Source organism: Strongylocentrotus purpuratus, unplaced genomic scaffold, assembly GCF_000002235.5.
Source record: "Strongylocentrotus purpuratus isolate Spur 01 unplaced genomic scaffold, Spur_5.0 spur5_contig_817, whole genome shotgun sequence".
Taxonomy (NCBI): domain Eukaryota; kingdom Metazoa; phylum Echinodermata; class Echinoidea; order Camarodonta; family Strongylocentrotidae; genus Strongylocentrotus; species Strongylocentrotus purpuratus.
The window spans coordinates 730,940-753,478 of record NW_022145521.1 but is presented as its reverse complement, the minus strand read 5'-3'; the positions used below and the strand labels follow the sequence as shown (position 1 = coordinate 753,478).

Genomic DNA, 22,539 nt, shown 5'->3' with positions numbered 1-22,539 from the left:
TTTACACACTAATTACTTTATCAGGTGATTGGTTCACTTTAATTATGTTAACGACTAATTACTCAGAGAGATGAAAGACAAATAAAAAACCAATGTTACAGCAAAATTATTCATGGAAGTGTATTAGGAGATGAAAATAGAAAAGGAACAAAAAAGGGGGTGGACCAACAGATGGGGAGATTTATATAAAAGGACATAATATAGAGAGTAAAAAAAAGTATCTGATATCACTGGGAACGTAATAATACATGTATTAACTTTAAAATGAAGACATTTTTATATCTTTATTGGAAAATTCATCAAAGTGATATCATTTGACTATCTCAAAACACATTGAAATAATATTCATCTTCTACAAATGTCCTCCTTTTTAGACACACCCCTGTAAGAAACAACATTCAAACTGAATTAAAAGCAGTCAAACACTCAAGTAATGGAACATGTATTTTATTCTTCATTTTTCAAAGCAGAAGAGACGGACGTTCAGAAAATTGCAAAAATAAGAGTAACTGAAGCACAAACTGAACTGTAAATTCTTCCTTAACTTCATAGATGTTGTTTTACTCTTGATTTGTTTTTAAATAACATTACTCTCTATATCTTGCAAATTGGTCATGAAAAAAACACACTAAATGACACATATTCTCTATAAATTATTTCGATACTGGTAATCCAATGGTGTACTTAAATAACTCTGGTGACCATGTGAATGATTTGATTTTCAAATCAACTATCTGAAGATGCTCATTTGAGTTGGAACAAATAGAGGTATCCCTAAATCCCTTTAGGTAAAATCCTAATAAAAACTGCACGCTGTAGCTTAAGTTAAGAATGAATGCATACAAAATTACGAATGGTCATACTTTTGATGAAGTTACCATCAATGTGGCAGTATTGTGTGTATGTATGTTGTGAAGTGTTATTACAAAATTCTTTTTTTAATTTACTGAGACTTCTTCAATTTACACTAGAGCTCTGGTATCAAAGAAATATAATCTGGAAAACAAAGTTGTTATGATTCTACCTTTTAATTCAACCCATTTACTTGTTTGTTGATATAATAGAGTAATAGTTCCTGAACTTAAATGCTTAATCTGAAGCAGAAAAACAATCCTAATTGCACTATCACTTGCTTCAATTTTGGGTTTCTGTCATCATATGGTCCTTATACATGTACACAGGTGGAATGAATTATGGTAATATTTTTTTCATTGTCATTGTACAAGTCTGAACAAAAATGAAGTGTAGCAGATCAAACATTTAGAGGAAAGTTTCAGGAAAAACTCTCCCCTTTTTTATGATCTAATAGATGGAGATTGTAACAATGGCTTAAAGGCAAATATTCATTTGTCAGGCTGTAGTGTAAGTCACAAATAAAAGACCCCAAATGAAGCTTCAGAAAGAATCTTTTAATCTTCAACATGACATCTACATTCCTTTCTAATTCGTTCCGAAAAACATATCATAAACACACAAAAATGTGGTGCACTATACTCCATACTATAATATCGGCACTAGAAACTTTACAATACACATAGTACACTTTTTTTGGCTTAGTTGTGCATTAGCCAAACTAAGGAGTTCATTCTTTATAAGAAAAAGAAAAACAAGATATATAAAAATCAAATATTGCTTGTTCCAGACTTCATTCTGTAACAAATATCTAATCAGCACAATAGCATTGTTTTGTGAAGAAAGAAAGTAACTTATAAAGAAGATGGATAAAAATGAGAGATTAAATAATAATAAGTGTATAAATATGTGCTCACTTCCACTTCTGTATTATGATTTAATCCAGTGAAACAGTGAACAATTCTTCCAGATTCTTGACTGTACAGGATATACATTCATCGTTTATATCAATACTTGTAAGTCATACAATTCAAACATTCCAACAGGACTGTCAAAATTAGAAAAAATCTCAGTGGGTTTGTTAAGTCTGAGCAATGTAGTTGCATCAGAAGTCAAATCCATGCCAATCAAAGCTTGCAAATTCATTTGGTAACTAAACCACCTTCCCAGGATACATTAATCTTCTGTTTGGCGAGACAGTGTTTGAGTAAGCTTTTCCAGCTTGGCTAACAAATGAGACCACCTTGAACTACCTACCATAAATTACAGTTTCAAAGTCTTAAATTACATTTCAATTTCATAGAATTAACATTTTTTTCATTTGATTCCTCAAGATTAAACATCATTACAGTGTAACATCTTGTTATTTTTGTCCTTTTATGGACATGTAATCTGTTATTCTGGTAGAATAAAGAGTTTTACAAGAATTACTGCCTTTATATAATAATGTGATAATTTCTCCATCACTACAAGTTTCAAGTTTCAATTTTTACACCTTTTTTTTACATCATCAAAAGAGATTTGAAGATGGTTTAGTTTCTAGGTTCCTACAATAAATCAGTTCTGTGTGCACCGACATGTTAAATATCACACAGTGTATACAAGACGGATTCCATATTGTTGCATAACCCTCAGGATTAAGCCCTTACAGGTTTGTGTTGTTTTTTTTGGTTGAATTTCCCTTATTAATTATACAGTCCTAAACAAATGAACATGAAAAAGAATTACAATAATAATATACAATCCTTGAGGGGACACAACACCCAGATATAATAATCCTTCTAACTTCATCATTACTATTCTCTTGTATTACTGGAATCTTTGTGTGGCTGTTTGATACAGAGGCGACTAATCTAGTTGTATAGGTCATCATCCTCGTTGTCTTGATAGAGATTAGGATTGCCTCCCCCAGACCCTGGGGTGCCCTGACCAGCTGGTTGACCACTTTCTTCTGGGAATCTGCACATAAACAAGAGATGAAAATGGACCATTATAATGCTGGATATAAAAGAATACGTTTCAGCTTAATGGTAACAGCCACATATCCCAAATGGTAAAAAAACCTTAACTTCTTCAATTGTAAAAGAAGAAATTCAATTCAGGGCTATTTTCTTGATCTTTATCATCTCACACACATTTTTGTCTTTAATTTGTACTTTAAAGTTATAAGTGTGACCTGTTTTGGATATTTACCAAATTTGGCAAAAGGTAACAATTCTGGATAGAAGCTAAATTTCATCAGATTCAAAGTTTAATTACTCAATCTATTCTATTTTCATGGCATCCATACATGTATGTCTCATTTCAAATCTTACTGTTGTTTTGTATTCACTATTTCTTGATTTGATCTGCTCAACTGACCTGAAATTGGTACCGAATCCTCTGCTCTGCTGCAGTGTCTGTGAGAACATCTCGTACTTGCGGATGTCGTTGTCGCTGACCGACCGACGAGCATACTTCATGGCTTCTACAAAGTGCTCCTTGGTGATCTCTGGGACTGGATCGTCTTCATCCGTCTCCTTCAAAAACAACAGGATACAAAATATGAACAAATCATATCAGAACTGTAAACCCATTGACTCCTGGAACCAAGTGGCTCCAGTATTAAGTCTATGGAAATTAAACAATTCAGTAGTCAACAGGTAAGGCATCGTTCAAATGTGCCAAGGTAAACAACCAGTGCAAAGTTTACCACAGGTTCACTAAACATTTCTGAATCTTATAACATGCAAGACACGTGCAGCTGTTATATTTATTTGCAACCATCGCAAGGCCTTTATGCAAGCATCGTACATGCTATTTGGTGATGTTCACAGCTATAATGAGCCGTAACACATCGCACAACAGTTGCAAGCCACCTGCATGGAGGTTTTAAGTTCACCTCAAAAGGATTCTTTAATGTAAGGGGGAGGGGAGTTGTGAGGAGGGCGCAAGGTGCACACGAGGGATTGTAAGAATGACGTGCGAATCGCTGGAATTAACCTAGGACCAAACTGCAGCTGCCAACACACACTTGCAAAAAGACGCACAGTGAATTGTTACCATGACATTAGTTCTAGTCTTGGGTCCAGGGTTACGGTTAAGAATTCAAACGGAAACAGAAAATGAAAGCAAAGGAATTGTTGCCAGAGGATACGTCACAAGGAAATGCGAAGGATAAGATATTGGTACGGGTTACTTTTCCTGCGAGGTCAAGGTTCGAAGCCAGTAACTTGTTTAGATTGAGAAATTGACCACAGAGTAACTGTTACCAGAGGGCGTGTCGTAAGCTCTAAAAAGAAATGTTGCAAACTTACCATGTCGAGGTCTGGGTTTGCCACACGTTCCCTCTGTTTCCTTATTTCCACCTCAATGCTCTGGCGGATGGCTAGCTTGCAGGCACGCTGGCAGATCTCTGTCAGATCAGCACCACTGAATCCCTGGGTGACCTTGGCAAGATATTCCACGTCAACTCCCTACAGGCACAAGAAATCAAGAGTACAAAAATGTCAATTTAAAACTAACTTTTAGACCTCACAGTGAACCTCACCAGGATAACATTCTGTGAATTGTTGTCATAATAATAATAATAATATTGGATTCTTATATAGCGCACGTATTGACCTTGCAAAGGTCCTCAAGGCGCTCCAACATTACCCGGCTATGCTAGGCTGCCGATTTCGACGCTCACAGCATTTAAGGAATTCCTTCCTACCGGTAGGCATTTAACACCTGGGTAGAGAGTGGCAAATGTAGATCAATTTCTTGCCAAAGGACATTAGTGCCGCGGCGGGACTCGAACCGCGGACCTTGTGATCGACAGTCCGGCGACGTATCCACTCATCAATGGTAAGTTTAGGCCAGCCAATCGTAAAAGCACTGAATATTCTGATCACACCATGGTCCCACTGATTGACTTGGAGCAGATTTTCTTTTAAGTAAAACAAGTCCAGTTCAGGACAAGATGTCACAATCCCTAAAGACAGATGTTATCAGAAAGCATTTTTCTCAGCAGGACTTTTCTCAGCCCCGAAAGATGGTTTGGTTAATGCCATTTCATCATTTCACATCTATTTTCGATAATAACAATTATGTTTGTGAATACTTCAATGCTCTTTCCAATCTTTATTATAATTACCCCTTGGGTGCAGAGTGGCAAATGTAGATTGATGTCTTGCCAAAGGACATTTGTGCCCAAGAGTGTAAAATATACTCTCTTCTTTTCACAAGAGCTCTTCTAGGTTTTGATGTGGTATTAGTGCGATTTACTCACAATGATATTTAAGTATTTGTTTGTTTTTTGTAACCAGCTCTCTTTAGAGCATTTCAGAGCTACATCACTCACTGATCCCAAAATTTGCCAAGAGGCCTAAAAAAAAAAAAATGATGTATTGCCCTTTAGGTGCCAAAACATGGGTCGGTCGGTTGGAAATCTTTTTTTTTTTTTTACTCCCTCTTTGGGCTGATATATAATAATAAATAATAATAGTGGGTTCTTGTATAGCGCTCATGTCAGTCAGATTTGACCCTCCTGGCGCTCCCGATTATTACCCTGGCTTTAGCACGGCTGCCATACAGCGCTCTAGCATTTCAAGGAATAAATTCCTACCAGTTTCCTATCTCAGTTTTGAATCCTTTAATACATTTTTTTTTTTTTTAACGGTAACAAAAAAATAAAGTTAAAAGCCGACCGCAGATTTCAAGATTTTTGGGTCGGTTGCTAAGGGCAATACAACATTTTTTTTTTTAGGCCTGATGCCAAAGCATCTAACTTGGTCTTACCTTATCCACAGGTGATTTCCTGAGGTTTGCATTTAGGATTGAGATCCTGGAGGGCTCATCTGGTAGGGGGATGTAGATAAGCTGATCTAGACGTCCTGGACGTAGGATGGCAGAGTCTACGATGTCTGGCCTGAAAGATGAAAATATGAATAGACCAGTTCGTAGTTAGCACACGGTAAAAATGACCCCAAATATCCACACATCTATTAAACATGGAAAAGTCTCATTTTGAGCGTCAGGAGGTGCTTCATGAATACATTTTGTTTGACCTCTTGAGAAGAATACTTCCACCTGTGTATCATAGAATGTACTGCAAGTTAATGAATGAATAATGATTACATAACTTTCATGTGCACGTTTCTAGTATTCACCTCGTTTGGTTTTTACAAATGACGTTTATTCTGCCCATGCACAGATTGTATCTACAACTGGCCTATAGGACTAGCTGTACTAAAAGATTGAACACAAAGAGTGGTCCTCTGCACTGAAATTGAAATGTTATAGCCCTGAACTGACTCCAAACCAATGTCTATCAACAACATTTTCACCATTTGGGATTATTACAAAAATTATCTTGTCTATTTTTAGTTTAGTTTCAGTCTCATCTGGTATCACTTTTTCTATGGGAAAATTCCACTAACTTAGAGGTGTGTTGATGTGGACTAAAATCTTTCTTATGTATCCAGTGTAGAGTTATACTATGGGGCCCATACAGCAGAGAATACATGAATAGAGAAAGATAGAGTGTGTGAGTGTGTGATTGAGAGAAAGAGAGAGAGAGAGAGAGAGAGAGAGAGAAAGAGAGATGGAAAGAGAAAGAGAGATGGAAAGAGTAAGGGCATTTTGAATCTCACTATAAAAATGAATCTGACTTTCAGGGGATGCCCTTCTTCAAGAAACTGTGCACATGGCCAACAGGGAAATGAAGCGATATACTTCTCAATTGCTTGCAGCGAGGAGCCATTGCCGAGGACGCAGGTTCGAAACTGAGTCACATCTTTTGGATGGTGACGTTTAAAGGTCGGTCCCCAGACGTAAATAATCATATCTGATTGATACACGTCTGTAAAAACCCAATACACACACACAGAGAATGAAAGCGGGATGTACATACCTGTTGGTTGCACCGATGATGAAGACGTTCTTCTTGGAGCCCATACCGTCCATCTCAGTCAGAACCTGGTTGATGACACGGTCTGAGGCACCACCGGCATCACCGACATTACCTCCTCGAGACTTAGCGATGGAATCCAACTCATCAAAGAAGAGCACGCAGGGTGCAGCTTGCCTTGCCTAGTGGGTGTGGAAACAAATCATGGAGTTTTATCATTCAAACCTACATTTCGTTTAGCAAGTGCAACAATAACGTCATTCTTTTTATTCTTGTAAAAGTAATTTAATTGTAAATCGGATCACACCACGGTCCCACTGATTGACTTGGGTAGAGTTTCTTTTAGTAATACAAGTCCAGTTCAAGTTTTAGGAAGACTGGAGGAAAAGATGTCTTAATAATGTCACAATCCCTAAAGACAGATGTTATCAGAAAGCATTTTTCTCAGCAGGATTCGCTCAGCCCCGAAAGATGGTTTGGTTTAATGCCATTTCATCATTACACATCTGTTTTCAATGATAACAATACATCATGTTCACATTGTGAACACTTCAATGCTCATTCAAATCTTTATTATACTTAACCCCTGGGTGCAGAGTGGCAAAATTAAATTGATGTCTTGCCAAATGACATTTCTGCCCAAGGGTGTAAAAATTACTCTCCTGTTTGCAGGAACTCTTCTAAATTTTAATGTAATATGAGTGTGATTTACTCTCATTCAATGAAAATTTAATATTAAACAATTTAAAACCAGATACTTCTCAAATATATTAAGGAGCTTTCATAAATATAGAAGTTTTATATCACAAATAGTTTCTGATTTCTACGATTCATAATCTTAGAATCTGTTTCCGTTGTGTTTGGTTTATGTGATATTAACATTAAGTTTGAACTGAGTTTTAAAGAATTTTCTTTATAAAGTGTAAAACATAACAAATTGCTATGAGATTAGAATGGTATTTTCCAGTTTGTTACACATTCCCTTCTATATATGACGTGTGATATTGATGCAATTATTCACGATGTAAGATCTATTTCCATCGGAGGATATCTTTGTGACTGACCTTGTCAAAGACATCCCTGACATTGGCTTCCGACTCTCCGAACCACATGGTGAGCAGCTCCGGACCCTTGATAGAGATGAAGTTGGCCTGGCACTCGTTGGCGATGGCCTTGGCGAGCAGGGTCTTACCACATCCTGGTGGACCGTAAAAGAGCACGCCACGGCTCGGGGTCATGCCGAACTTGAGGAACTTGTCTGGATGCTCCACAGGGTACTGTACCAGCTCCTGGAGCTCCCTCTTGACGCTCTCCAGACCCCCGATGTCCTCCCATGACACGTTGGGCACCTCCACCACGGTCTCACGCAGAGCACTGGGGCTGCTCTTGCTTAATGCATACTGTAAAGAGATTAAGAGAAATTTACAAAATCTTGAAAAACATGGTGGCCAAATCTTAGAAAAGTCTGTGAATAACATAACTTTGGCAAAATATTAACAGATTTTGTTTAATGACTGGGGTTATGAGCAATCATATCCTTTTGCACTTTTAAAGATAATGACAATGGACTGCCTGTCTGTGATTCAATGGGATCATTCTATGAGGACAACATGAGGGTTAACAATGTTGCCTTTGACCTGAATATGCTATAAGCAAAAACGTATCAAGAACCCATGTGCAGTTTTTAAAGATTATTACATACAACTGCCTGTGAAAGGTACTATGTCCAATTTGCGGGCCAAAAAAATGAAAAGGTTAAATTCCAACGGTATTTGGAAGACAATACCAATTTAGAACTTCCCTAAAAAAAAGAGGGGCTTGAAAATGTCTTTAAGTGGGAAAATAATGACTATTAGTTGTCGAATCGACTTAGGAGCTATAGAGCCAGTAAGTAATAGTCTGTCTTTTTCAGACCATTGTACCGAATGGTCGTACGTTTTATGCTTCGCAAAGGCAATCAGTTTAATTTTGGCCATTACAAGAAGTGGGTTATTGATGTAGACAAAATGCCGTCATGTACCCTTTACAGCTCATTTTATGTATGTTATTACCAAAGATGAAAAAGCCAGTCAGTCACTCAATAGTGTCTGACAGTGAAATCTAGCAAGTAAACGGGTTTCCCCGCATAACTTGAATATTAGGACACTGCTAAGGTTTAAATTTCACAGATTGGACATACATGACATATCTATAATTCCAGCAAAGTTCTACAGAATTTGATGTTGGCTGCAAAAGGGACATAGTATGCATCTTTAAGGAATCAATGAGAAAGTTCTTCATGAGGGCAATGTTAGGGGTAACTGTATCTAGCCTTCGACCTGAATAGAGCATAGAATAGCCCTATTCAGTCTAATGAAGAGATTGTGTTTTATCTACCTCCATGAATATGCCAGTAGCAGAAAGGGAATGTCCACACTGGGATAAATTGGAGGATTGTGTAAATCATAAAAGAAGACTTCAAAACAAAAACCAATTGACTGATTTGTAGATCCAAATTACATAAACCAGACTAGATCAAGTTGAAGCACTTATGCCTTTTGTTAACCCTATATAGCCAACATCATGTCTTGTATATCTCTTGTACATTTTCAAAAGGAATATTGTACATCAAAGGGCAGGAATACAGCTCATTTTTCAGAATACCTACATTTATTCTTTGGAGTTATGACAGGTTATATCTCCCCCAATTGAAAACATCTCATTCAATCAATCGTAACTTCACACTAAGTCACTGATAGATACAATGCATGGTACAATACAATTAACTGTGACAAAGTTTGGAGATATGATAGATTTTTCAAGTTGATTGTAATTCAAGCTTTAATGTTACTTGGCCATCATCAAAAAAAGAATAATTATAAATTCTTATTTTATTTTTCATTGTCTGCGTTTCTTACCCTGAAGTCATCCATGGTAACGGCAAGGGAATCCAGGACCTCAGCATCGATGTTTTCTTCTTCCAGGTCGATGAGATCCATCTTCTTACGGATCTGCTGCAGGGCAGACTCCGAGCACAGAGCAGCCAGGTCAGAGCCCACATGGCCATGGGTCTCGTTTGCAATCTGCAATGGACAGACGGTAAAAGAAGGATAATGATGACCATTTGACCCTTTGGAACAAGTCACAAGAGGCTATTAATGTATTTTGTGCATTTCATGAAAAAAGAAATTTCAATGATATAAGTAACTCTGCCATATGCTCCAAAAGAAAATCCCTTTATTTATAATGTTTGCTATGAGCAATCAAAAATATCTATTGAGAGAAATCATATTTATCACTCTTTGCCCCATTGTAAAATTTATGAATGACTGCATTGGTGGTTTTGAGCCAAGAGTCACATGATACTTGACCTGACATATTTTGAAATGTACTTTTAATATCTACAAGTGTCAAATATTCCAGTACAATAATACATATTTTTTCAGAAACATTGGGGAATACCAAGATATGCTCACTATTTGGTTTTCATGGGTTTTATGATCACATCACAATGGCAATGAATACAGAAACAAGTTTGATATACACTGTATGTATTAACTTTACCTATGTACAGACTTAGCTGTCATAATCCCTGTGGCTATGGCACTCCTTTCTATTGCAAAGGTGTAAAACCTAATTCGAAATCTAATATTTGGTACGTCACGTGTTTATGTTACGTATATATATATATATAACAGCAGTCTCAAAAGGATCAAATACTTACCTGTTCAAGGTCTACGTCGTCAGCGAGTTTCATGTTCTTGGTGTGAATGCGGAGGATTTCAAGACGGCCGGTGGAGTCAGGAATGCCAATGTCTATCTCACGATCAAAGCGACCTGTAGCAAAAAGTAGATGATGTATTTTAGACATAAATCAAAACTGAAGGCTTTAAGCTGCTTCTTGAGAAATCATATCTATTCTAAATGTAAATCACAATGCCTTGTTTCACCCAAATCGAGGTTGGATACCCCGTTTAACAAATATGTAACAATCTGACTCCCCCTTCCCCTTACAGCCAAGTGAGCACACCAATAACCTGACTGTTTGGGGTTGAAGAACAATGTATTGCTGGCACTTACCGAATCTACGGAGAGCTGTGTCAATGCTGTTAGGCCTGTTTGTGGCTGCCATGACGACGACATGTGACCTTTTCTTCAACCCGTCCATGAGGGTCAAGAGCTGTGACACAATTCTTCGTTCAACTTCTCCATGGGTCTAGAAGAATCAAATTCATAACATAATGTATTGATTACTTCGGAAGGCAAAGGTACCATCAACATCGCTATCTCCATACAAACTATTTAAATAATGAAAGTTTTAACTCAACAACATGTAACATAATCCAAGGCACTGACCATAAAACCCAAGACTCATTGAAGGAGGAGCCAGGATATGCCATACAATAATAATGCCATACAATAATAATGCCTCCGCCAACACCTTTGGTAGCAGAGGCATAGGCATAAAATATAGGGAGTTTAACCATCTGAAATAAAACATCTATTTTTTTTATGGCAAAAAAACTCTTGCAAATTGTACATGTGCAGGTTTTATTGAATTACTCCACAGCATCAAAATGTCATGACTCTGCATTACTCATGAACTTTACTATGGTTCATTTCAAGTTAGTTTCTTGCAAGCGATGACTTTTGGTTTAACAGGACTTACTATGGATAGGCCTTCAGCTCCCTAAAATTGACTAACTGTAAAGATATTTCCATGAAAAACATCACATGTCAATCTAGGTGCTGTGGCAGAAAGAAAGGTCCCCTTACATTTATTTCAACATTAAAAATGTGCAACATAAATTTAACATGATGGGAATTACTTAATGTCAGACTGTTAGTCAATAAGATATTCTGCATGAAAACTACATAATGAGCACCAACTGTATCTAGCCTTCGACCTGAATAGAACATGGAATGGCCCTATTCAGTCTAATGAAGAGATTTGTGTTTTATCTACCTCCATGATAATCCCAGTGGATGAAAGGGAATTTCTACACTGGGGTAAGTTGGAGGAACATCCAAACAACTAGATTCACTTTCAATATACATGTATTAACATGTACATGTAAATAAGGTTTTATTCACTAATTTAACCGAAACAAGACATCAAATTTTTCCTCACCCCTCGAGATAGGAAGGCAAGTTGGAGTAGTTTCCGGTGAGAAGATGGGTTCAATGCTTCAGAGATCTTTGCACACTCAGACACATCAATTGGTAATTCAACCAAGTCTTGTGTCAGCAAATTATGATGCAATACACATGGACACTGACTACCACATGGCTTTAATTGTGACAATGTTTAACTGTTCATCAGTCTTTACCTTTTCTCTCTTGGGTGCGATTGAGTCAAGTTCATCAATGAAGATGATTGCAGGAGCGTTCTTTTCTGCTTCCTCGAAGGCTTTGCGTAGGTTGGACTCGGAATCTCCAGCCAGCTTACTCATGATTTCTGGTCCTGTGGTCCAAATTTTTTTTTTTAAATGACAATGACAATAATTATTTGTTAGGGTTGTACAATACACACGGCCTGGTGACATTTGCTCTGCAGACAATTTCATACAGCAGACCCTTCAGATAATTCATGAGGACAATGATAGGGGGTAAATGTATCTAGCCTTCGACCTGAACAGAGCATGGAATGGCCCTATTCAGTCTAATGAAGAGATTGTGTTTTATCTACCTCCATGAATATCCCAGTAGAAGAAAGGGAATGTCCACACTGGGATAATTGGAGGATTGTGTAAATCATAAAAGAAGACTTCAAAAGAAAAACCAATAGACTGAATTGTAGATTCAAATTACATAAATCAGACTAGATCATAACATTTGAAAACAGATTGGTCCACCAATTTTCTATAGTGACAAGTATCCACTTCTTTATTCTTTTACAAATCAACATATTCTTTTTTATCTAAATTTAAAAAAAAAAAAAAATTGTTTCCATGTAATCATTTTGCCAGCAATATTTCTTCACTTAAATTGCCTTGATCAAACAGATTCAGTGAAGCACAGACATAATACATGAATAAACATCAAATCTATTAAATCTATCAGGTATCCTATTTCTATTTCCTACAAGTTTTTAGGTCCTCCTCATCTTAACCCTACGTTAACTGGGGGGGGGGTCAATTTGACCCCCCCCCTGTAGAAATTACGCGACTACTCCCAAACCGCGGCAGATATAAAATTTTCCTTTCATGACTTTTTTCTTCTGAGTCTTACGCATCTTTTAAAACAATTTTTTCGAAAATCGGACGTATAGTTACAAAGTCACATGACCTTTTGTCTTCGCATGTCAGCCCGAAAATCGCTCATTTTTGTGATTTGTGTACAAAACATATGGAAATGTCATTTTTCCTTAAAAGAGATAAACATTGGTTATTTAGTCTTGTTTGAAGTTTACGTGTTTGTTTTGGGGTCAAAATAGTTAATTGTAGTAATAAATGAAATAAAACAACAGAAACAACAAAAACAATAAAATACATAAGTTAAAAAAACAATGAAATACATAAGAAATTATCAAAACAAGAGATAACATAAGGAATAACCTGGCTCTTCCAATTTTTTGTGTTGTATTATTATTCCAAATGGTCTAACAAATATATGTAGTGAAAAAGAATGCTTAAATATGAATAATGTACGATTTATGGGCGAAAATGTGAATTTTATGACCTTATTTGCATAAATTACCATAAATATGCAAATGAGTGAATTTTTCAAAAAATTGAAAATTACCATAGTATTCGATACACTTCACTTGACACGTAATCAAATTTTTGCGGCGATCAGCAGTGAAACGGCCAAGATCTTGGGAGGGGGGGCTCAAATTATTGTCTGAAATAGCCCAGTTAAAATAGGGTTAACCCATCTCTGTACTCACCGTTGATAAGGAAGAAGAATGCACCGGTCTCATTGGCTACAGCTCTGGCGATCAGCGTCTTACCTACACCAGGAGGTCCGTATAAGAGAATGCCACGAGGAGGCTGCAATGGAAGAGATGAATAAAGTGAAAGATTATTATTGGTTGTTTATTCAATGATTATTATTCATTCATTACCAACAAATGGGGTGGATAACTCTCAGAATGCCGCAAAACTTAACTTTATCTTAAAGTTCAACTTAAAGTCGATCTAGTCTTTGTGAAACACTCCCCTTGAATGACGGCACATACCTTGACTCCGATGGCCTTGAAGAGGGCAGGGTGACGAAGGGGCAGTTCAACCATCTCCTTGATGGAGGCCAACTGTTTGCGGCAGCCTCCGATGTCATCATAACCAATCTCGTTCAGATTTTCCTCCTCGTCCTGCAGAACATAAAAAGAAATTACTACATTGATATTTGTCTTCTTTGCACAGGTACATGGCCATCATCATGTGTATTCTTGTACCGCTCTGCGGGCTTGTTGACATTGCCTCAGCAACAAATCAATAAATTTAATTACACAATACTGGCAACCTATCACAATCTACTAATAGCTTAGTAAAAACCGTGCTCATATGTTTAAAGCTAAACTTTAGTACTGGTAATGCGATTGCATTGTGAAAGAAAAGGTGTGAAAGGATCAGAAACAGTTGATCATGTAGCATGTAAGTATTGGTGTGCACTGCAAGGTTCTGGAGTCATCAAAATCATAATAAATTTGACCGAGTCTTGGTAAAGTAACAAACACTCACATAGAAAGCTATATATGGGACAACACACATCGTGTCGGGGATGGTACTACCTTGGTTTCCTTGTCTTTCTATGCTCATTACTCAGCCAGTATACATTTTCTTCCAAAATTGTTTGGCACATGTCATTTATTTGTAAGCTTGAACATTCAGTGTAAGTTTCGTTTGATTCTGTGAGAATTAATTTTTTTTTTTTTACCAGTACTGGAGTTTATCTTTAAATCAAATTATTTTCTTTCCTTATTATTTCTATCTTTGTGGACATTTCCCTTATGAATGCTTCAATATGCAGGCATTTGGCAAGGAATGAAAAGTACAACAGGTCACCTTCCATTTATAAGGAAATGGTGCAGATGTGGAGATGCTACCTGAACATCTTTTTCTTCCTCTCTTTGAAAAGGATTTTTCGACCTGCATCTCATAGAAATTATCATCAATTCAAAAATGGATATTAATTACTTAACTTTCATGGGTGCTTATCCATTACTCCTAGTAGTGGGTTTTACACATACATGTAGCTAAAAATGACCCACAGTAACCGTTTCTGAGTAGATTCTAACTACAACCGGGCTCATTATCTTAAAAGATATCTTAAAGATATTTATGCGCGGGTATATAGTCGTTCGTGAAGTAGGCAACTTGACGAACACTGAGCCAACTGGTATTAATGTCCTGTACGGACGTATGCATAAAGGGACACTACTACGCAAAGGAGCGTAATACCCGTTGGCTCAGTGTGCTGCCCTCTATTTACCCACGCATGAGCGACTTTAAAATCAGTTAGTGAGCATGCACACACCTCTCGCTTGATTGCATCTCCCTCAAAGTGTATGACTGTATCAGGTGAGACAATGCAGTATGGTCCGGGGTCTGTTTCCACCACTTTGAATTCTACCGCCCTCATGCCTCCACGGATTTGAAAGATGTCACCTTTCCTGACGGGGCGGTACGCCTCCTGGAAGTACGGCCTCAGGTATACATCAAAGAGGTTTCTGATGAAAAGATAGAAGAAAGAAAGAATTTGTTCAATATCAATTTGAAGTTAATCCCATCATCTCTTTACCTTGTTTCTCTCACTTTCTCTCTCCCGTTACCCCCCCCCTCCCCTCCTCCTCTCCTCTCCCCCCCCCCCCCCCCCTCTCTCTCTCTCTCTCTCTATCACTCTCTACATTCCTCTCTCTTATTTCCAAATCTCCACCTATCTTCCCATCTTTTTCTTTCTCTGTCTTTCTCAATATCTTTCTCTTGGGTGTTACAGCAGCTCACTGTCAAACTACAGAATGGCAAACTGGTTACCAAGTCAAAGACAAGCGCCCAAGGGGAGAGAAAAACATAAGAGCTGAGAGAACAAAAAGGAAAGAACTATCAAATATAGGAAGATAAACAGAGGGACTCGCAATAAATAATCAGGAAAAAAAGGGAAAGAGAGAAATAAAATGTGTGAACAAGAGGAGAATGAGACTATTTCAGAACGGAAAAGAGAGAACGAAAGTTAGGGATTAGGTGGATAATCATCTTGTATTTCATTTTTAAAACAGTAACATCACAATTATCAGATGTTACTGGGGTAAGAATGAAACAGAATTGCTCTGCCTCTGCATTTTACTGAAACAAGGGAACATGATATCCCATGCCAGTGGTAATCAAAGGCTAAAAGATACACTACAGTGACAGAAAGCTGTTCATGGGCACCAACTATCAGTGTCACCAGTAGCTCTTTCATTATTATAAAAAATTAACGACAACAAATGAGAAAACAAACAATGACACATACTGTTATCAAAATCATTACTGTCAATCAATTCATGATCTAATAGGGAGGCACACAAGTAACACTACCATATTAGGCTCCGCACGATGCAGGAAACCACAGCTTTTAAATAATTTCCTTGGCAATTGGGGTTGAAAAATAGTAGCTGTGCACTTCAAAGGTCCAATGCATACTCACTTGTCTGCATATTATACGATACAGCAATATAATACTTGTAATCATATAAAAAATCTCAGTCAGTAGTTTACCATGTCATACATCATGTATGTGAATGAAACCAAAGGATCCCTTCTCAAAACTTACCCGGAGATGCCTTCGATTGTGTCGTCAATAGGTAGAACGTGGATGCGCTTGCCATACTTCACATCTGGGCAGGCTGTTACACTGCAGAGGGGGAGAACAAAAATACTTTCATCAACAACCTGCTCCAATAACTACATGTAGCCTCACAGATTCCCCCCCCCCCCCCATAAGTTACCAACATGACATCATCTGTTCACAGTACATGTAATGGTTCATCAAACTGACAGCCCTCCTACAGCTTGGACCCAATAACAAGGAAAATTATGCCTGCAGTTACTTCTCTTTTCTTGGTAATTTATAAGACAGCAAATGACAAAACGCCTTGGACCTGATTTAGTGCAACACCCCCCCCCCCCCTTTCCTCCCCCTAGAAAAAAATTATTATACAAAAATGGGTAAAATGCATCAAGAGTATTCAGGTAGTTAAGATCCAGAGTATGAGTTTTACATGTAAATCCTTGATAAAGATCTTGAATTATCGTCCACCCTGCCCAAAACGAATCATGGGGTATTTCCCAAAGTCCAAAGTACAATGAACAACGATATTTGTATAATTTTTTATTAATGCTGGCAATAGATCAGGCAAAACACACATCAGTACTGTCAACTGTGACTAATGAACATAAAAGACCCCACCCCCCATCCCCCTCCCCCCACCCCCCAATTGTTATCAATTCTGGCCAAGTGGTCTGAAATGGATCTTGCAATAATTCAGACCAATTTTGTCACCTGTGACTAATCAAACTAAAATAGCTACTTCCTGTTAGAAAGAAACAGTATTCAATGTCTTTTACAGGAAATAGCAAAATGAATACATGCATACTGGGGGATTTGTATTTCCTATTTAACCCTAATACCATACCAGCCAGAGAATAAACATATATGTCATCATTCATGCTAGAAAGACCAAAGATGCTCAGTGGTATAATGTAACTTAAATAATGCATATTTTTTGTCACAATAAATAGTGTGAAAAGTATGCCAAAAGGTCTGTTGAAATAGTTGGAATTACAATTTATACTTAGGTACTTAAGACTTGAATGAGCCTACTGGATTACTTGTGTAAACAGTGGTTTTCCCCATGAACTACAAGGACAGGTCCAAGCTGTTCTCTGAATTATTCATGCCCCTTGTAAATATGATGTGTTTTTTTTTCTTCTCGTAACTCAAGAATGAAAGGAGGATTAGTTGAATTAGAACCTTTGTTGAATAATTTTTATAAGTATATTTTGATAGGTAACATTCTCAAGAAACATAAATTAGGAAAAATCAATTTATCATATACTAAAAAAATTACAAAAGTTGGTAAAGACATAATTAATTTAGTCGTTAACTGTACATCCAAGCTTTATGAAATAGGTGGTAGAGAAAGAGGGAGATAGAAAGAAACCGAGAAATAAAAATATGGTAGTAGCATCAGAGAAAGAGAAAAAATGACAAAAACAAAGAAGGTATTAGCGGCATTGAAAACCCCAAATAGCTGATAAAAATGATTTCAATTCCATATCCATATGTTTTATATCCTTACCTGACAATGTCTCCTAGACGAACGCGAAGATTACTCCTGACAACTCGGTTGACACGAATCTTGTCATCTGTTACGGTGTCATCTGAGAGTACAATGCAGACGGTGTCTCGCCTTTTCTTGCCTTTGAGCATGACTGTGTCTCCACGGAAGAGCTGAAGCTCATCCATCTTAGCCTGAAGATTTAGACAAATTTATGGTTAATGAATGAGAATAGATCGCTCCTCCAAATTTCCAGACCATTTTAATTTCAGATTCAATGTTTATTAAGGTATGGAAAGTTCTTCTCAGTCACATACAATATCTGTAAGGAATATTTACAAAAGTTCAAATGGATCATGATCTATTATTTATTTTTATTTTATTTTTTATTTTATTTTTTTTTTTGGGGGGGGCAATATCCTTGTCTAGGCTTTAAAATGAACAAACAGTAGATAACATTTTACAGACTCAAAGCAAGAAAATTTCATAGGATAGATAACCCTTTCTTACAAAAAACAAGAGAGAAGAAGAGAGAGAGAGAGAAAGAAAGACAGAGAGAAAGACAGAGAGAAAGAAAGAGAGGGAAAGAAAGAGAGATAGAAAGAGAGGGAAAGAAAGAGAGATAGAAAGAGATAAAGAGAGGGGGAATTAAACATAAATGTACATGTACACCTGTACAGTACGTACTGCAGTACAACTTACAGCGAAGAATGAAAAGAGGAAGAGAAAGAAAAAAATAATGAAGTAATAGAAGAACAAGAAGAAGGAATTGATCTGACAGAGAGACAGAGAAAGAGAGAGAGAGAAGAAGAAAAAAAAGGAGGAAAAATAGATAAAGAGAAAGAAAACAAAGGGATAACCTCTTCACTTGTCATGCACTATTTTCTACAAATTACATTCAAAATAGTATTAAAGATAAAGTTGAGTTCTGGTCATGCGATTGCATTGTGAAAGAAAAGATTTGGAATGGATCAGAAAAAGTTTAACTTTATCATGTAGCATGTAAGTATTGGTGTGTACTGCAAGGTTCTGGAGTGATCAAAATCACAATAAATTTGGCCCAGTCTTGGTAAAGTAACAAGCACTCACAGAAACATGTAAATGGGACTACACATGGTGTCTGGCCCCGACTTACCTTGATTTCCTCATCTTTCTTTGCTCATTACTCAGCCAGTATACATTTTCTTCCAAAATTGTTTGGCAAAAGACAATTATTTGTAATCTTGAACATTCAGTGTAAGTTTCGTTTGATTCTGTGAGAATTTATTTTCTTTTTTTACCAGAACTCAAGTTTATCTTTAAGAACACCTGTGCTTATGCAGCTCAAAAAGTAAATGCACATTACATGTAACAATAACATTAACATGACATTTACCTGTGAGAGTGAGACGACTGAGTTGTCATCATTGATTGCTTCTTCAACCACCAATCTATTTGGTTTAGCCTTCGTCCTCAAGATAGCCGTAGCAATATCATCTCTGCAATGCAAAGAAGACGACAATAAAGGATGGTTCAATGAATGTTAAGTGGTCAATATATTTTTTTTCCACATCATATTAGATCTATGCTATTTCTGCTGATTATAAAGTAACTTGATTCTTTTGTAGTTTCCTCTGCAATTCAAAAACATGATAAGTTGTAAAGAACACCATCATCGTTATCATGAAACTTGCTCACAAATAGTAGCACAATTATTCTGAAACTTGGTCATTCAAATTTTGCATGGTTAAGGTATAAAGTCAATATGGACAATTATTTGTAATATGTCAACTCCCCTTTCATGGCCCCTTTGTCTACAAATAATGCATCCTGCTACAATCATTTTCTTCCACATACATGTACATGTACCGGTACATTCTTTAAAAATATCAAACCATTTCATAATGGTCTGACTACAGTACATGCAAGCCCTTTCTAACTGCAAACACATTCAGAAAATAATTAATTTTGAATATGAAAGAAACAGCTTTATACTGTTCCAGTATATGACTGCAGTTCTGTCGTTTCCAGCTGATTCCAAGCTCAAATTTTGAAGAAGAACCAAGGAAACCGCTGCTGATTTTCCTTCGTCGCGTCTGTAAGCGAATCATCTAGTTTGCTATCCAATTTAACCAAAATTAAATAAACTGTCAAAATGCCCCTCTACCTGGCACTGTACTGGCTGACGCACACCCGTGCCCGGAAGAGCCCCGGCATGGTAGTGTGAGTATAAATGATTCCCAGCTCAATCATACACAGGGTGTCACTGTCAACTCACAACTCGGAAAAATAGGACCAAACTAGCTGCCAATATACAGATTTCTGTTTGGACTCAGAGGAAAATTTGTCTGTCATCTTTAATTTTAAAAACAACAGTGTTACTATTATTTGTGACAAGTTAAAAAGCACAAATCGGCGCCTTTAACTGCAATTCACCATAAAATAGTGTGGGTTTCTGAAGAACGTCGGCAAAAAATAGATAAAATTGAGCAGCCCCATCTCTTGGCGACTGATGTTGTAAATATGATTTATTTGTAGCAAGAAGTTACGAGTGCTGTTCAGTATGACGTAAAATCACTCCCCAAAAAGGGTAAAAAATAGGTATTTATCGTATTAAATTTACGACAATTTTGTTTTCCCTACCGTGTCTTAAAAATATGGGTCTGTAAAAAAGAAGGTATACAAAATCAAAAAGGGTTTTAAAAAGTAGACTCTAGCTCCATTGTAAAACAAAAAAACAAAAAACAAAAAAATGGCTAAGTACTTGAGTATCCGTCTGTACGGCGCGCCTGGGAATGTACTCAAGTGCCTCATTACACGCTTATGCACAAGCCTTACTTAGCACCATTTTCTCTCATCTGAACAATGTTACCAATACCAAGTCCCTTTAAACTCACCGGTGTTGCCTCTAAAGCAGTAAAAAAAAGAATACTGCTTTTTAATTTGAGGTGTCGGCAATTTGTCACTAACGTACCGATTTGAGTGAATTGAATGAATTCTGGTTACTTTTGAATTTAAACAGTGGTGCTTGAGAATTTTGAGAACCAATACGAGGGTATCTTTGAAAGGAAAATTATTGAATTAGTTTATTAGTTACACAAAGTAGTATATGGTCATGGAGGCTTTGTTCTTCAACTTCTTGCATTGTCTAATTAATGTAATTGACACCACCGCCTTTTCTTGTGAAAATGACATTGTTCTTACTGAATTTTTGATGAGATTTTCGGCAGGCTTACTATGTATAATATAAGGATTGAGATCAGATCGGTTCAGATGAGATCAGACATTAGGGAAACACGATTAAACATTCTTGTAAAATACAAATGAAATGTTATGTGCGCAGGCATAGGCGCGGATCAGTATCAGAATCATCTCGCACTGCACTCGTCATCACAATGCAAAACCCATGCACGCACTGTACGATACACAATGACTTCGTGAAATTGAAGAATGCTCAGCTGATTCCGAGTGCATTCTATTTCTACAAACCTTTCATTTCGTTCATTTGTCAACATTTCACACAACATCGCAATCATTTTATAACATGAAATCATAAAACATACAAATATAACAAAACATACCCTGAATTTTCAGCCATACTTCTGATAATTTAAAAAGGAAAATAGCAAGAAAGTTTGTCGTGTGTAAACGGTAAAACTGTAATCGGTAGAAGCGAATTAGTGTCTGTTCAAGACTCTCGACTCAAAATAATACACGTGTATAAACTGAGAGCGAGTAACGGATGAGTGGTTAGCCGATGCTGATTGAAAGATTATTGTAACAAATAAATATGTTTAGTACATTTTATTGATTATATTCATATTAAATATATCTATTTCAATATTAATATGCATTTTAGAAAAAATTATGTTTATTTTCATTATTATTTAATCCTCTTTTCTTCAAAACAAATTAATATTATGGAGTTTTGAAAAATACCCTTTCATTGTTGTACACAAGTACAGTACGTATAGCTTTGTCATGATTATTGCACAATCAACCTACAGGCAATTGCATGGCATCATATCTCTTATTTGTAAATCAGAAGAAGACAAATAATTTGATAATAATGATTTAGTTCCTATAGACACAATATTCCTCTATAAGGTTTATTATTCTACCTGCATAAAAATAATGTTATAAATATAAAACTTGCGTCATGTATATAAGACTAACTCTAAACGAGGGATAGTCTTCAAAAGACAGGCCGTTTATACAAAGTCATGTACAAAGTTGCAGGCATGTCAGGGGTGGGTTCAGTATTTGTAAAAACGGACTGGGGCACAATGATCTTAAAAATTTCTGACGCGAAAAACAAAAATCATCAGATTTCGGGCTTCCTTTTTCGTCAACAAATTTCTGACAATTTTACCATATATTTATAGCAGCAATAGCAAAACAAATAATTTTAAGGGGCGTGGGCGGGTAAGGAAATAATATTGGGGTTCTGTGACGATTAAACTATATATTTATAGCAACAATAGCAAACAAAATCTTTAAAAAATGTAAGGGTCGTGGGCGGATAAGAGAATATTATTGGCGTTGTGTACTTTATTTTATATAATATACAGTGCGACCCAGAAAAAACGAAACCGAG

At 36.7% G+C, this 22,539-nt stretch overlaps 1 protein-coding gene across 1 annotated transcript; it reads right to left on the bottom strand.

The window, feature by feature from the left end:
- Positions 1-431: 431 nt before the first annotated feature.
- On the bottom strand, positions 432-21,640 carry LOC575609 (transitional endoplasmic reticulum ATPase). The gene is made up of 17 exons (XM_030980159.1): positions 21,524-21,640; positions 19,339-19,441; positions 17,985-18,157; positions 16,457-16,537; positions 15,182-15,374; positions 13,884-14,015; positions 13,593-13,695; positions 12,034-12,167; positions 10,784-10,919; positions 10,428-10,540; positions 9,622-9,786; positions 7,789-8,124; positions 6,728-6,906; positions 5,614-5,743; positions 4,149-4,307; positions 3,214-3,371; positions 432-2,811 (listed from the first exon to the last, which is right to left on the bottom strand). The coding sequence occupies exons 1-17, from the start codon at positions 21,538-21,540 to the stop codon at positions 2,706-2,708; spliced, it is 2,418 nt and encodes an 805-aa protein (XP_030836019.1). The 5' UTR covers positions 21,541-21,640; the 3' UTR covers positions 432-2,705.
- Positions 21,641-22,539: the final 899 nt, after the last annotated feature.

Coding starts and splice junctions, on each gene's coding strand:
- LOC575609 (XM_030980159.1), bottom strand. Junction 16,538..17,984: donor CGTCTAGGAGACATTGTCAG/GTAAGGATATAA, acceptor CCCCCTCTGCAG/TGTAACAGCCTGCCCAGATG. Junction 8,125..9,621: donor TTACCATGGATGACTTCAGG/GTAAGAAACGCA, acceptor ATCTCTTTACAG/TATGCATTAAGCAAGAGCAG.